This window comes from Myodes glareolus, chromosome 9 (genome assembly GCF_982192425.1).
Source record: "Myodes glareolus chromosome 9, mMyoGla1.1, whole genome shotgun sequence".
NCBI classification, from domain to species: Eukaryota; Metazoa; Chordata; class Mammalia; order Rodentia; family Cricetidae; genus Myodes; species Myodes glareolus.
In genome coordinates, this window is record NC_142034.1 from 53,755,772 (window position 1) to 53,770,776 (window position 15,005).

Below are 15,005 nucleotides of genomic sequence, written 5' to 3' on the forward strand. Positions count from 1 at the left end.
ATCAGCAGTCACCGTGCTGATCCCGTGCTGATTCTGGGCGGGCTGGGCTCACTTCCTCCATCTCTCGAATCACTCATATTTACCCCAGAGAGAGAGCCTGGCCTCACAGAAAAGTTACAGCTTTTATTATTAGAACAGTTCCTGTTTTGTTTCTTCCAACGAGGAATATAACTTATCTTTGTTTTTGTTTTACAAGACAGGGTTTCTCTGCAGCTTTGGAGTCTGTCCTGGAACTTGCTCCATAAACCTTGAACTCACAGAGATCCACCTATCTCTGCCTCCCACGTGCTGGAATTAAAGCTGTGCACCACCACCAGGCTCCACAATTTCTCTTTTTGAGAAAGGGTCTTGCTATGCACTTAGCCCGGATTGGTCTCAAACTGCAGCACTACCTCCCCTTTCCAAGTGCTGGGATTACAGGTGTGAGCCACCATGCCTGCGTATGAGACTTGCTTTGTAGACTAGGCTGGCCTTGAACTCACAGAGATCTGCCTGCCTCCGTATCCAGAATGCAGGGATTAAAGCCATGTGCCACCACCACCTGCTGAGAATACTTTTACTGGGGAGCTGGAGCGAGGGCTCAGTGGTTAGGAGTGCTGACTGCTCTTCTAGAGGGTCCAGGTTCAATTCCCAGTACCCACATTGGCTAACTACCATCTCCATTTCCAAGGGGAGCCAACGCCCTCTTCTGGCTTCCACAGGTACTGCATATACATGATGTACAGACATGAGAAAAAATAATCATACTTGTAAATCTTAAAAAAATATTTTTATTAGGCCAAGTCTTCTGGAACTCAAGGGCAGGGTGTGCATGAGGAAGTAGGCTGGGCAGTTGTCTGATCCCTGTCTGAGCTTGCATAATGGAATGCAGGGCCATCTTGCTAGAGGAGCCAGGACAGGTCTGTGGGCAGACTTGGGCTTTAGAGTCTCCAGTTCTACTTTCTGCCCCATGGTCCTCGTCTGCCCTGACCAGTAGGGCATGTATGTACCGCTCTGCTCCCATCCTACCGGTCTCTGGGCTCTGTTCCAAAGTGCAGGTCGCACCGCGTCATCCTGATTTAGCTCTCCAGCATCTGCTCACAGGTTCGGGCCACATCGCTGATCTTAAGACGGGCATAGTCCACTCGTTTCAGCGCCATTTGGCAATCCTTCCTGGAGGAGTAGCTGGAGCCCTCGTGGGGCTGCCCTGTGGCCACCTACAGGACAGTTACACGGATCAGGGGAGCCCTGCCTCTCTTGACCACCCCACAAGCAGGCTTCAGGTGTCTGAGCCTATTTCTTTCCTGAGTTTGATCTACTCTAGCGTGTGGTAGCTCAGTGATCTAAGGCAAATGACAGAACCTCTGTGAACCTCATCTGTGAGATACAGACTACTGACGACAGTTAGCACTTCCCAGAGTTGGAGGATCAGACACTGCAGAGTGCCCAGCACACCGCAAAAGTTAGTAAATAGGGTAGCTAGAGTAAGGACTTTGGAAGCCGCCTAGTGCTTAGGAGTCCCTGTACTTGGTCCCCAAGCAGATGGGGCCTCACACATGACATCAGGCTAAGTTTCTGGGTACAAAGTTCAGTGGCTTCGGTTTTATTTTTTTGTTCAATACTGGGGCCTCCTGTATGGTAGGCAAGTGCTCTACCATGGAGCCCCGCCCTCTTTTATCTATTGGGTCTAAACTGCCCAGACAAGTTTTGAACTTGTGATCCTCAGACCTCAGCCTCTTGAGTAGCTGAGATGACAGGCCTAAACCACCTTGTCTGGCTAGGTACTGTTTATACACCATAAGCACTTTTTGTTTTGTTTTTCGAGACAGGGTTTCTCTATGTAACAATCCTAGCTGTTTTGGAACTCGCTCTATAGACCAGACTGGCCTCAAACTCACAGAGATCCGCCTGCTTCTGCCTCCCAAGTGCTAGGATCAAAGGCGTGCACCACCACCGCCCTGCTGGCACTTCTAATTTCTAGCTTTTAGAGAACTAAACCAGCCCTGAAATTAAAATGCCTAAGCCGGCATAAGCGGCAGTCTTTTTTTTTTAATGTTTTTTTTAACTTTTTTCATTTTACATACCAATCCCAGTTCCCACTCCCTACTTCCTCCCATTCCCTCCGTAAGAGACAGTCTTTTTCTTTCTTTCTTTTTTTTTTTTTTTTTTTTTTTTTTTTGGTAAGAGGCAGTCGTATCCAGCATCCAGCTAAAACTCAGGGAATCCCTAAGGCTAGGGCAGAGATGGAGCGCAGGGGTCCCCGCCCAACACCTTCTAAACACACCCACCTGGGTTAGGTAGCGGATCTGAGCCGACAGCTCCGCCTCCACGTGCTGCACAGAAGCGGTGAAGGCTGCCGCCTGCCGGTCTAGAAGCCGCTCGTTCGTTTTCTCCTTGGACAGTTCCAGGATCGCCGTTCCTGCAGGGCGGGGAGAGGGCGGCGTTAGACAGAGCTGGAGACGTAGCCCCGCCCAGGACTAGCACTCGGGTCCCGCCCACACCGCGCGTCGAGTCCCGGCTGGCCTTCTGGTTCTTAGCTCCACTCCTCACTTCACGAACCTGCGTTCTGGAGGATGGCGCCGATTTCGCGCTCGATGTCCTCCAGGGCGCGCAGCCGCTCGTTCGCCAAGCTGTAGGTAGCCATGGTTCCTGTGGAAAGTCCCACAGGCCGTCTTTTCCGAGGTGTCCAACGAAGGCCCGGAAATGCCTGCTAGTGTGCGCCTGCGCAGAGACCACCGTAGCGAACACTACAATTCCCAAGATGCTCAGTGCGGCCTCACTCTTCCGGGTCCACCTGGTCTAGACTAGCAGGGCTCTGGTGCCAGGCCAGATCGCGGGTAGAAAGAGGTACTATTGACTTTTTGGTTTTCTGACAGGATCTCACTGTATACCTGGCTGACGTGGAACTCACAGAGATGAAGATACTCTAAAGAGACACTTGTGTCTTTTAATTCTATCAGACTATTCAAACAATGGACCCCAAAGAAATGGGCATTTTCCTAGGAATCTGATGCTGGGAGAAGGAAAGAACATCAGCCAGAGCGGGGGACTTGTCTTCCAAAAAGATTTCACACAGTTCTAACACCTTGCAGACCACTCTATGGAATTAGACAACCCAGACAGTGATGAGGCAGTGGTGGGTGTGAGCACCCATGACTGAGACTGCTTACAAATAGACATCCTTAGTCCTCTAAACGCTGAGGTTACTTCAGAACCCTGAAGGCTGACTTGAGGGGTCTCTTTGTTCCTCTTCCCCAGGTGGCCACGTTAAGTAAGTTTCCTTTCTCGGCTTTCCACTCTAAATTTGACTCTTTTAATTGGCTTATTGTGCCCAGACATGACTTAGACACAGTTTTGCATGCCCCCCCCCTACACGTTGAATAACAATGCCTCTGCCTCCCTAATGCTTGGATTAAACGTGTGAGCCACCACTAAAACAGCCCTGTGACCAAAGCCGTTCAGATCTGTCAGATTTAATTGACACTGGTATTGCATTTTTAAGATTAAGCATTGGGCCTGTGCCAGGAGAGGATGGTGGAAATTCTAGTGTGTTCCTCCATACTGTGTAGTCATGGACTTTTTGCTGGCCAACCTCTCCCAAGGAAAGCTTGACTTGGAATGTAAGCTATTCTCCCTAAGGCTTCACCTGATCCGAGCCCAGCTGGTTCTCAGGTCTTGGCTCCTTCTTGCCTCCTTTCTGTCTCTGATTGCCAATTAGACTCTAGGCTCTAGGGAAAGAAAGGCAAACGAGATGTTCTCTCATTCCAGTGTTTTGTTAGCGCAGGTGCAAAGCTTTCTTTAAAAAATTATATTTATTTATTTATGAATATGGGTGTTTTGCCTGCATGTGTGTCTGTTCACCATGTGCATGCATTGTTCATGGAAATGAAAGAGAGCATAGAATTTTATACAACCAGAGTAATTGACAGGTCTGAACCACCATGTGGTGTAACAATGAAGGGGCCTGCTTGTTGGGGTTTTCTGTCCTGCCTGGTTCCCATAGCTGTTTAGCCCCAAAGAAAATCATACAGAGATCTCCATAAGTTATAAGCTGATTGACCCATTAGCTAAGGCTTCTTATTAGCTCTTATGGCGTATATTAACCCATTATTCTGATCTGTTTTTGCCATATGGCTCAGTACCTTTTTCAGTGGGGCAGGTCATATCCTGCTTCCTCCGTGGTCTGCGCAGGACTGGGAGGAATCAGCTTCCTCTTTCCCAGAATTCTCCTGTTCTCATTGCATCAGCTCTACTTTCTGTCTGGTTTTCCCGCCTATATTTTTTGCCTAGCCAATCAGCATTTATTTAAAACATGACTGACTGAATATAGACAATTCTCCCATACCAATGTGGGTGCTGGGAATCGAACCAGGGTCCCCTGAAAGATCAGTCAGTACCCTTAACCACTGAGCTTTCCCTTCAGTCCCAGGAAAAGGATTCCTGGAGGAAGTGTTTTTTTTTTTAATATTTATTTATTTATTATGTGTACAATATTCTGTCTACATGTAAGCCTGCAGGCCAGAAGAGGGCACCAGACCTCATTACGGGTGGTTGTGAGCCACCATGTGGTTGCTGGGAATTGAACTCAGGACCTTTGTTAGAGCAGGCAATGCTCTTAACCTCTGAGCCATCTCTCCAGCCCCCAGGAAGTGGTTTTTGAAGTGAATTCTAAAGGGCTGTTGAGGTGGATGGGAGGTTGTAGTGGGAAAGGGGACAGTATCCTCCAAGAGATGGGACTGTGAAGGACCTTAGTACGGTTAGAGTCCAGTAAGGAGTTCTGTTTCTGTGAAGTGAGCGGAATGTTATTGGTGGTGATTAGGGGTAACATGAAGCTGAAATAGGGAGATCAGGAAAAGACTCATAAGCTAAGAGATTCATTCTGGGATGCTACAAAGATGGCTTGAAGGACTGGAGAAATGGCTCAACGGTTAAGAGCACTGACTGCTCTTCCAGAGGACCCAGGGTTCAATTCCCAGCACCCACATGGCAGCTCATAACTGTCTGAAAATCCAGTTCCAGGGGATCTGACACCTTCACACCAATGCACATAAAAAATAAAGATAAATAAATCATAAAAAAATTTTAAAAAAAGATGGCTTGAGCTACTAAGAGCACTGGCTGCTCTTGCAGAAGACCTGAACTCAGTTCCTAGCATCTACGTCAGGCGGTTCACAATTGCTTATATCTCCAGCTCCAGGAAATTGGATGTCCTCTTCTGACTTCCATGCAGGTACCTGCACACGTATGACACACACACATACCAAAGTAAAAAGGTGGAGGGTGAATAATGGAGGAGTGGGTATGAATATAATAAAAATACATTGTATGACAGTCTCAAAGAATTAATAAAAATATTGTTAAAAATGAAAGAAATTCTAATCTCTGTGAGTTCGAGGCCAGCCTGGTCTACCAAGCGAGTTCCAGGACAGCCAGAGCTATTATACAAAGAGACCCTGTCTTGAAAACTCCCCCCCCCAAAAAAAAAGAAAGGAAAGAAAGAAAGAAAGAAAGAAAGAGAAAAGGAAAGAAAAGAAATTCTAAAGGTATTTGGAGCCTTTGAAGAAAGTGTGTCATGACCAGATTTATCTTTTTTTTTTAAGATTACTCTTGAGACTTACAGAGGTCAAGAATGAAAATATCGCTGGTTGTGGTGTGGTGGTGGCACATGTCTTTAATCCCAGCACGTGGAGGCAGAAGCGGGTGGATCTCAGTGAACTTGAGACCAGCCTGGTCTACATATACCATATGTATATATCTACATATACCAGGGCCGCATGGTGACTAGAGCTGGAAGTAAATAGTTCCATGGTAGTGCACTCGCCTGCTGTGCAGGGAGTCCTGAAAGCAACACCCTGAACAGCCTGAGAAGCAATGGTAGTTGTAACAGAAGCAGAAGCAGTTTGCAAAGGGTTAACTAGCAAATGAATGACAGCTCCGAACACACTAGGTAGTGTTCAATTCTGTCCTTTCCTAGAGCCTAATGAAATGACCAAGATTTTTTAAATTTAAATTACATTTATTTACTCTGTGTGTGTGTGTGTGTGTGTGTGTGTGTGTGTGTGTGTGAGAGAGAGAGAGAGAGAGAGAGAGAGAGAGAGAGAGAGAGAGAGAAAGCGCACAAGAATTCACAAACAGGTGTGCTTGCCGCGGTGCTCACGTGGTGAGCAGAGACTACTAGGAAAGAGTCAGTTCTCTCTTCCCGCCATGTGGGCTCTGGAACTTGGTGGCAAGGCCTTCAACAGTCACGATGTGTTAAGGGCGTTGGTAGAGTATTTGCCTAGCATGCACGAAGCCCTGGGCTTGACTTCCAGCACTTCATAAAACTGGGTATGTGTGGAGTGTGTGCCTGTAACCTTAGCACTGAGCCAGTAGAGGCAAGAGAATCAGAAGGTCGAGATCATCCCTGGCTTGCTTCACAGCAAGCTCAAAACCAGCCTGAGCTGAGACCCTGTCTTGAGGGAGATAAAGACTGAGGAGATGACTCAGTTGGACAAGTGCTTGCTATGCAAGCCTGTGAGGACCTGAGTTTGGATCTCCAGAACCCATGGAAAAGCCCCGTTCAGTTGTGCCTATCTGTAACCCTAGTGATTCAGGGATAGAGACAATCCCAAGGCCTTGCTTGCCAGTCAGTCTAACCAAAATGATGGCCTCCGTGTTCAACGAGAGACTTGAACTTCTGATCCTCTTGCCTCTGCCTACCAGGTGCTAGGGTCATAGACATGGTCAACAAATAGAGATATATCTACCTGCCTCTGCCTCCCAAGTGCTGGGATTAAAGGCATGCACCACCATGCCTGACCCTCTGTCATTTTTGCCCCTTCAATTGTTCCCAGGTGCCCACCAAGGTGAAAATCCTGTTTTCCATTTCTAACAAATAAGTCTCCAAGACCTTGAAAGAGAAGTTGGGGAACTCTTCATGCAAAAAAAGTAAATGAAAAGAGCCTCTGGGTGTGGTAGTCCATGCCTTTAATCCATCATTTAGGAGTTCATGGTTTACATAGCCGGTTCCAAGGCCAGCCAGGACTACATAGTGAGACCCCGTATCCTCTCAAGAAACAAAATAACAAAGGAACGGGAAAACCAGCTATATTGTCATGTGCTTCTGACCCTAGCACTGGGCAGGTAGAGGCAGGAAGATCAGGATTTCAAGGTCATCTTTGCTAAGTAGCTCATGACCAGCTTATGCTCAATGAGACTCTATCTGTAAAAGAAAAAAAAAACCTAAACTACAAAGTGAAGAAACACGTAGTGATGGTGCATTCCTGTAACCTTAACTCCAGGGGCCTCGGGTAGCAAATTCAAGGCTAACCTAAAGTACTAGTTCTCAGAAATCCAATGCTGGCACTGGAGCTTAGAAGCTTTGTTTGGGTCGCCGGGTTTTATCTCAGCACCAAAAAGAAAAATGACTGAAGAGGAAGGAATAGATATGGAAACATGGACAACGCTGGGGAACACACACACACACACACACACACACACACACACACACACACACTAAACAAATAATAAAAAATAGCACTAGGACCTTGCTGTGTACCGTCCTATTTCTGCCTCGCAAGTACTGGAGGTAACAAAGTGCCACCGTACTTTGCTTCCCAGAGGTCCTTGTTGGAGATGGAAAACAGGGCTTTTGCTTGGTGGGTACCTGGGTACAGCTGAGGGCAAAAGCATGGCACTGAAAACAAGTGGATGTTTATGTACTGGGTTGTGGTTTCTGCACTTGACAACCAAGTTTATTGTTTCCAGGTTCAAGATTCCAGGATGCTCCTTGGGGAACTTGATACTCAGAGCTGCGATCCAATTAACACAGGTTGTAACAAAGTCCTTAGCCGAACCAGACCATGCTGAAATTCATTGTTTCAAGTCCTGACTGTGTACATGGAATAATCAGTCAACTTCTTTTCACCACAGGCTCTCTTGGAATTGGACATCCTCCTGCCTCAGCCTCTTGAGTGCTGGGATTACAAATTCACACTACCATTTCACTTTTGAATATGACCAGATAGAAAAGGATTTCTAGATATGAAAGCAATAAACACAGAGGAAGTACAAATCCTAGAGGTCTCAGGTAAGAGGTTTGTTTTGTTTTGTTTTGGCTTTGGTTTTTCGAGACAGGGTTTCTCTGTGGCTTTGGTGTCTGTCCTGGAACTTGCTCCATAGACTAGGCTGGCCTCAAACTCACAGAGATTCACTTGCCTTCCGAGTGCTAGGATTAAAGGTATGCACCAGCACTGCCTGGCCAAGTAATACATTTTATATGTATGATTGATCAGTTGGGACTGTGGCATATTTCTGTGGTGAGAACTAACTTGAAAGCCTGAGGTAGGAGGATCACTGGAGTCCAGTAGTTTGTGGGCAGCTTGAGCAATATAGTAAGAATGCCCCCTTTTATTTTATTTTATTTTATTTTATTTATTTTCTGAGACGGGGTCGTGGTATGTTGCCTATGTTCCTTGTCTCCCTTTCCAGACAACAGGGTTGAGTCCAGAAGAATGCCCTGGAAAACCAAATCATGAAGATCTGAAAAAAATCATCATGGGCTGAGTGGTGGTGGTACACAGCTTTAATCCCAGCACTTGGGAGGCAGAGGCAGGTGGATCTCTGTGAGTTCGAGGCCAGCCTGGGCTGTACATCAAGTTTCAAGGACAGCCAGGGCTACACAGAAAAACCCTGTCTCAAGAAGAAAAGTTCATTGTGGGATGAAAGAGAAACCGAAGAACTCTTCCACAGGTACAGTAAATAAGACGATGGTACATAGATGGGCACTGGGGCCAATTCCTTTCATCCCAGTACTAGCCAGTTCCAGGCCAGCCAGAGCTGCAGAGTGAGGTGCTCTGTCAAACACACACACGCAGAGAGCGAGTCAGAGAGGCAGAAAGAGGCAGAGAGAGAGAGAGAGGGAGAGAGAGAAACAGAGAGAGAGAGAGAGAGAGAGAGAGAGAGAGAGAGAGAGTATAAACGTAGCCAAGAAAAAGCAATTGAGAAGCAACCCAGTAGGCTTAAATCCTAGACGCTGTCACAGGAATAAAGAGGAGAAAGAACTGTCCTGGATGTAAGAGCCCATCAAGTACCCAGTGCCACTGTGGAAGAAAACAGATCACCTATCAGGACACCAAGCTCAACACAAAGGACTCGGGGAAGCTTCCAGAGAGAAAGAAAACTACCTGCCAGTGCTTAGATGTTCGAATGGTATAGGGCATCTTTAAAGTGACACCCATTCCTAAGAGAAGGGCAGGACTTCAACATTTGAGGCAGAGCTGGTTCCAAATCCAGAATTCCACACCCCAGCTGCTTTGGGGTGAAAGCTAAATAAAAATACAAAGATTCCATTTTTCTCAGTGAAACTTTAAATTTATTTTCTCTTAAAACAGTTAGGCGCAGGCAGTTAGCTCAGTGTGCTCCACAAGTCACACAAGGGCCAAGGCTGGCAGTGCAGCTGTCTTGTAAGGTCTTGGCTGGGTAAGCCTGTATCCCTAGGTGTCAGCATCACTGGGGCTCATCAGAGAGACAGTCTTAGCGCAGACCCCAGGCCAACTGCATCACTGTCTGTGTTGAAAGATCCCCAGGTGACTTATGTGCCCAACAAAATGTGAGAAACACTGCATGCATGGTGAAACCTCGGCTGGGGCTGGTGGAAAAGAGGAAGATGGAGGACGAGACCTGTGTTAGGGGCCTGGCTGGGAAGTGGCTCATAGTTCATCAAAGGGAACTTAGCCACATGTTCTCACCTACCCTTTCCTAAGAGCCACCTCAGGAGAATGATTTAAGAGGGATGTGGGGATTCACAAAGCTAAACTCTCAACCAGGAAGACTGAATAAAGACATTTTGGTCTGTATAGACTGTCAGATTTCCCCAGTGAAGAGGCAGCGAGGACAGCCACGAGCTGAGGTCGAGGTCATTCGTAAGAGGTGACCACGAACCCCAGTTCAATAGAAAGATTCTGAGCTATGTCTTCAAGGAGATGAAAGGGATGAGCATCTTTAGTTTTGAAAGAACTGAAATGTTGACTCTTGGAAAAGAGCATAGGGCCTAATTTAATGATGAATTTGGAGAATAAGCAAACTTCAAACGATCATTGTTCAGGGGAAACAAAGTTGTACAAAAAGAGAGAGGGCCACAGAGGCCTCTGTAAACCTTAGCAGAGGCATAATTCAATATCGGACATTGATCTGGCCCTAACTGATACAATACTCGGGAATGGGGTGGGGCAGGATGAAAAGCATTGTATAATGATCAGGAAGGACAAAGATGTGCGCCACCTTCATCTTCTGCCAGATTTGTGCAACATGTGGCCTGCAGCTATACATTCATCTCCCAATGCGGCCTATAAAATCATAAACTTACTTAAACTATTATGAAAATTTTAAAAATTCTTGCCCCTGCCTTCCCTCCTCCTCCCATCATGGAGTTTTTTGTTTTGTTTTGTTTGCAATTTTTATTTTGCAACTCTATCTTGCATTTACAGCATAGTCTACAGCATGAGCTTGCAGATGACAACATTGTGTCATGGTGTCACAGCTGGGCATCTGCTAGATGATGCTGAAAGCAAAAGTCAAGAAGGAGCAAAACGGGTATGTTCAGAGATGGTGGGGTGATTGCCCTCAGAAACATCTTAAGGAGGTGGAGAGAGTTGTTCACTCAAAGGACAAAGAAATCGGGGGCCTACTCTTCTTGTTAAAGCTCTTATAGCTGCTGGGGGGGGGGTGGTGCGCACCTTTAACCTCAGAACTTAGGAGGCAGAAGCAGGCAGATCTATGTGAGTTTGAGGCTAACCTAGTCTACATAGTGAGTTCCAGGATAGCTAGGGCTAAATAATGAGACACTAAGTAAAAAACAAACCAAAAAACAAAAACAAAAAACAAAACAAAACCCAAACATGCCTTTAATCCTAGCACTTGGGAGGCAGGGGCAGAGGCAGGCGGATCTCTGTGAGTTCGAGGCCAGCCTGAACTAAGAACAAGTTTCAGAATAGCCAGGGATATACGGGAAAACCCTAGCTCAAAAAACCAAAACAAAAATAGAAAGCAAAACAAAACAAAAATGAAAACAATAAAACACTATTTACTGTTTGGTAGGTGATGGTGGCACACGCCTTTAATCCCAGCACTCAAGAGGCAGTGTCAGGTGGATCTCTATGAGTTAGAGGCCAGCCTGGTCTACAAGAGCTAGCTAGTTCCAGGACAGCTTTAGCTGTTACACATTGAAACCCTGTCTTGAAAAAAACAAAACAAAACAAAAAAAAACAAAAAAAGAAAAACCAAACCCAATCAACCAAGCAAGCAAACAAAAACCCAACAACAAAACACAACAAAAACAAACCCAAACACACCCACAACCACCCACATTAAAGAATATTCCAGCACCATATGGCTCTGTTTTGTGTGTATATGTGCTGTGGATAAACTCAGGATCTTGTATGTGCTAGACAAACACTATCCGTAAAGTAGACCTCCAGCCCTTATCTGTTGTCTTAAGAGGTCTGTACTTACTACTTTGAAAATAAAAAGTAAATTTTAAAAATTAATCAAGCTTGATTCTAAATCCAAGCATTTGGAAGGCAAAGGTAGGAGGAAGGTGAGTTCAAGGCTAGCCTCATCTACTTGTCTCAAAAAATCAAACCAAGGGACTGAGAGATGACTCAGCAGTTAACACTTACTGCTCTTCCAGAGGACCCAGGTTCGATTCCCAGCACTCGCATAGTGGCTCACAACCAACCATAACTCCAGTCCCAAGAAATCTAACACCTTCTTCTCACCTTCATCTACACCGCGTGCATGTGTACATGCATACATGCAAGCAAACCACCCATACACATAAAATAAAAATAAAGGTTAAAAATAAAACAACAACAACAAAAATCACACCAAACTAAAAATAGAGAAAACTGAGAGAGGAAATCGAGATATCCTTTTCTGTGAATGAGACTTGGGAGTGGAGGAGTTTTTCTTTTCTTCTTTCCCCCCTCCTTGCTTTCTTCCCTAAGTTCTCTCTCTGCACTCATCTTCCTGTTCCTTCAGTGGAAGGGACTGACCTGTGTTTATTTACCTTAGAGGAGGAGCCAGTAGAGACAGAGGTTGAAAAGAAGGGGGTGGTTTGATGAATCAAGATCCAGGAGGAGACAAGAGGGAGATGTGAGCAGAGATGGAGGTGGGATGTTGAGCTCATTCATGCTTTTTCTTTGCTTCCCTCCCTCCCTCTCTCCCTCCTTCCCTGCCTTCCATCTTCCTCCTTTCTTCTCTCCCCTCCCCCCTCCTTTCTCTCTCCCTCTCTCCTAGTCTGGAAAAAGGGAAGAAGTTACTGAACATGAGGCAGGTGTAAAATTAGTGGTATGGGAGCAGGGGAGGAGGGAGCAGGGGAGGAGGTAGTGGGGAGCAGGGGAGGAGGGGAGGAGGTAGTGGGGTAGATATTTAATGCCCAGCCTAGGTTAGAGACTTTTTGTTTTGTTTTGTTTTGCTTTGCTTTGCTTTTTTCAAGACAGAATTTCTCTGTAGATTTGGAGCCTGTCCTGGAGCTTGCTCTGTAGACCAGGCTGACCTCGAACTCACAGAGATCCACCTGCCTCTGCCTCCCGAGCTGAGACTATTAAATATTTAGTGGTCCTAGATCTCTACTCAGGGCTTAGCACAGCATCAGAACCTATGTGTCCAAATATATCTGTTGAATGAACAAGTGTGGTCATGTGACTCCTGCCCTTGGCAGTATACACCAGCCAATCACTGCCCCTGCTGTTAGACCAAAGAGTGGGGGTGGGTGATGGATCTGGGGGTGAGGGTTGAATTGTGAAAGGAGAAAAAACCGAGTGAGCCGATGAGATAGTGGTTGATAAGATCTTGGTGTGTGCCCTGGAAAGAACCTGAAGTGTCAAGTCATGAGTAAACAGAAGGGCAGAGGCTTTGTGACAGAAGCCAGTTAGAAAATGACTACAGACGTGTACCTCAAAATAAAAGTGTACGCATTACTAATAATATCAGAAGGAAGTGTTCTGCCAAAGTCTCAGCACTCAGAAGCCTGCGGCTCAAGAGTTCAAGTCAGTCTGGGCTACAGAGTGGAGATCTTGCCTCAAAAGAGACAGCAGAAATGTTTTGGAACTAGACACAGGTGAGAGCTGTACAACACTGGAGTATCAAATGATGTCACACACTGTGTGTTCTAAAATAAAAAGGGAACGAGCTACAAATGCAGAGGACGCAGCCAGGCGGTGGTGGCACACACCTTCAGTCCCAACACTGGGAAGCAGAGGCAGGTGGATCCCTGTGAGTTCAAGGCTAGTCGGGTTCCAGGACAGCCAGGACTGTTCCAAAGAGAAACCCTGTCTTGGAATGAAAGACTCCCGTGGGCGTCTTCCCTCGGGAGAGGCCCCATGCCCCAAAGATCAGTCGAAAACACGCAGCCGGATGCAAGCAGCAAGAGGTTTATTGGGGATACACGGATACCCGGGGCGACCAAGTCTCTCGGAGGACTTGCGCGCCCGCAGGTTGGGGGTGAGGGGTTTTTATAGGAGAGCAAAAAGCGAGGTTTACAGAAGCAAGATGCAGGGTGGTAAATTTTTAACCTAGATAACAATGAGAGGTCTACTCAGCGGTTTATTGTTCCTCTCATCCTGCCTCCCCCTTTCCTGGCTGGCGACCAGATGTCTGATTGCACAGCCCCTGACTCGTGAGAGCCCCGCTTTATACGTGACTCAGGCCTCGCAACCCTCTCTCTCTTTGTTTCTATGACCAATTCATAAATCTCCTGTCTTGCAGCCAGATAAGGCTGTCCTCAGGTATCTTTGCTCAGCATTCCGGAGGCCCTGAGCCTGTTATTTGCTCAGCATTCCGGGGATCCTTAATTAAGCTTGCTATCTGAAAACCTTTGCAGAACGACATAACTGTGGTTAAAACGAGGGGTCCTTCAGGAAAAACAAACAAACAACAACAAAAACCGGGAAAAATACCACACACTACCGTGTTCATTTCTTCCTTCTCTCCTCAGCCCGCCTTCCTTTCTTGTGCTTTGGACATGCTGGCCACATACTCTGCCAAGGAGCTCAGGAACCCAGCCTCCTGCCTGTTTTCTCTCAGGCTGGGGACTGAACCCAGGATATACTAGGTCTGGGCAGGGCTCTCTCGCCAAGCTGTCCTCCAGCCTTTATCCCTGTACACATTATTGTTCATTTGTTTGCCTGTGCTTTGTTCATTTGCTATTTCTTTGAGACGAGATCTCCCTCTGTGGCTCTAGCTGGCCTTGAACTCAGAGATTTGCCTGCTTCTGTAGAGACCACCCACACCCAACAGGTCTTTGTTTTGCAGATAGGGTCTCACAGTGTATTTCTGGCTGTCCTGGAACTCTCAGCATAGATTAGCCTAGTCCCAAATTTGAGGCAGTTCTTCTGCCTTTAATCCCCAAGAATGGGGATTACAGGTGTGTGTCACCATGCCCAGAGTATGTTTATTGTGCGCAATAATGGGTTTCATTACACCATTCATGCACATATATGATGCGTTTTGACAATATCCACTGCCTTATTACCCTCTCTTAGCCCCTTTGCCCCATGGGCCCCTTCTTACCTATCACCCCTTTTCTAGGCTACCTTTCCACACACGGGAGAAGACATGCAGTGCTCATCTGAGACTCGATTGGTTTACATGGCATGATTGTGCTGTATTCTTTAAAAATCTGTATTATATGAGTGTGTGTGCATGTGCCATGGTTCATGTGTGGAGGTCAGAGGACAATTTGCCATGTATGCTGTGGGTATTGAACTGGGTCCTGGGTCCTGAAGATTGATAATGAACATTTTTTTTCCTGGTTTTTTTGAGACAGGGTTTCTCTGTATAACAGTCCTGGCTATCCTGGAACTCGCTCTTATAGACCAGACCTCGAACTCACTGAGATCTGCCTGCCTCTGCCTCCTGAGTAATAAGCATGCGTAATAAGCACCTTTAGCCACTGCACCGTTTCTCCAGCTCAATTTGCTATACCCTTAAAAGCTTTTCATCTACTCAAGGAGTCTGCAGATGGATGTAGCTCACTTGCCTAGCAC

General features: G+C 46.4%; 1 protein-coding gene and 1 long non-coding RNA gene across 3 annotated transcripts; one reads left to right on the forward strand and one right to left on the reverse strand.

The window, feature by feature from the left end:
* Positions 1–747: 747 nt before the first annotated feature.
* Med11 (mediator complex subunit 11) lies at positions 748–2,706 on the reverse strand. The gene is made up of 3 exons (XM_048448521.3): positions 2,539–2,706; positions 2,268–2,398; positions 748–1,196 (listed from the first exon to the last, which is right to left on the reverse strand). Exons 1-3 carry the CDS (start codon positions 2,621–2,623, stop codon positions 1,059–1,061), a joined length of 354 nt encoding a protein of 117 aa, XP_048304478.1. The 5' UTR covers positions 2,624–2,706; the 3' UTR covers positions 748–1,058.
* LOC125409472 (uncharacterized) lies at positions 2,699–12,308 on the forward strand. 2 transcript variants are annotated; one of them, XR_015738829.1, is made up of 5 exons: positions 2,699–2,826; positions 7,726–7,789; positions 7,891–8,047; positions 8,449–8,709; positions 10,446–12,308. It is a non-coding gene; the product is annotated as an uncharacterized LOC125409472 (long non-coding RNA). The 2 variants fall into 2 exon arrangements; XR_007234793.3 differs by lacking the exon at positions 10,446–12,308 and having other exon boundaries at positions 8,449–9,312.
* Positions 12,309–15,005: the final 2,697 nt, after the last annotated feature.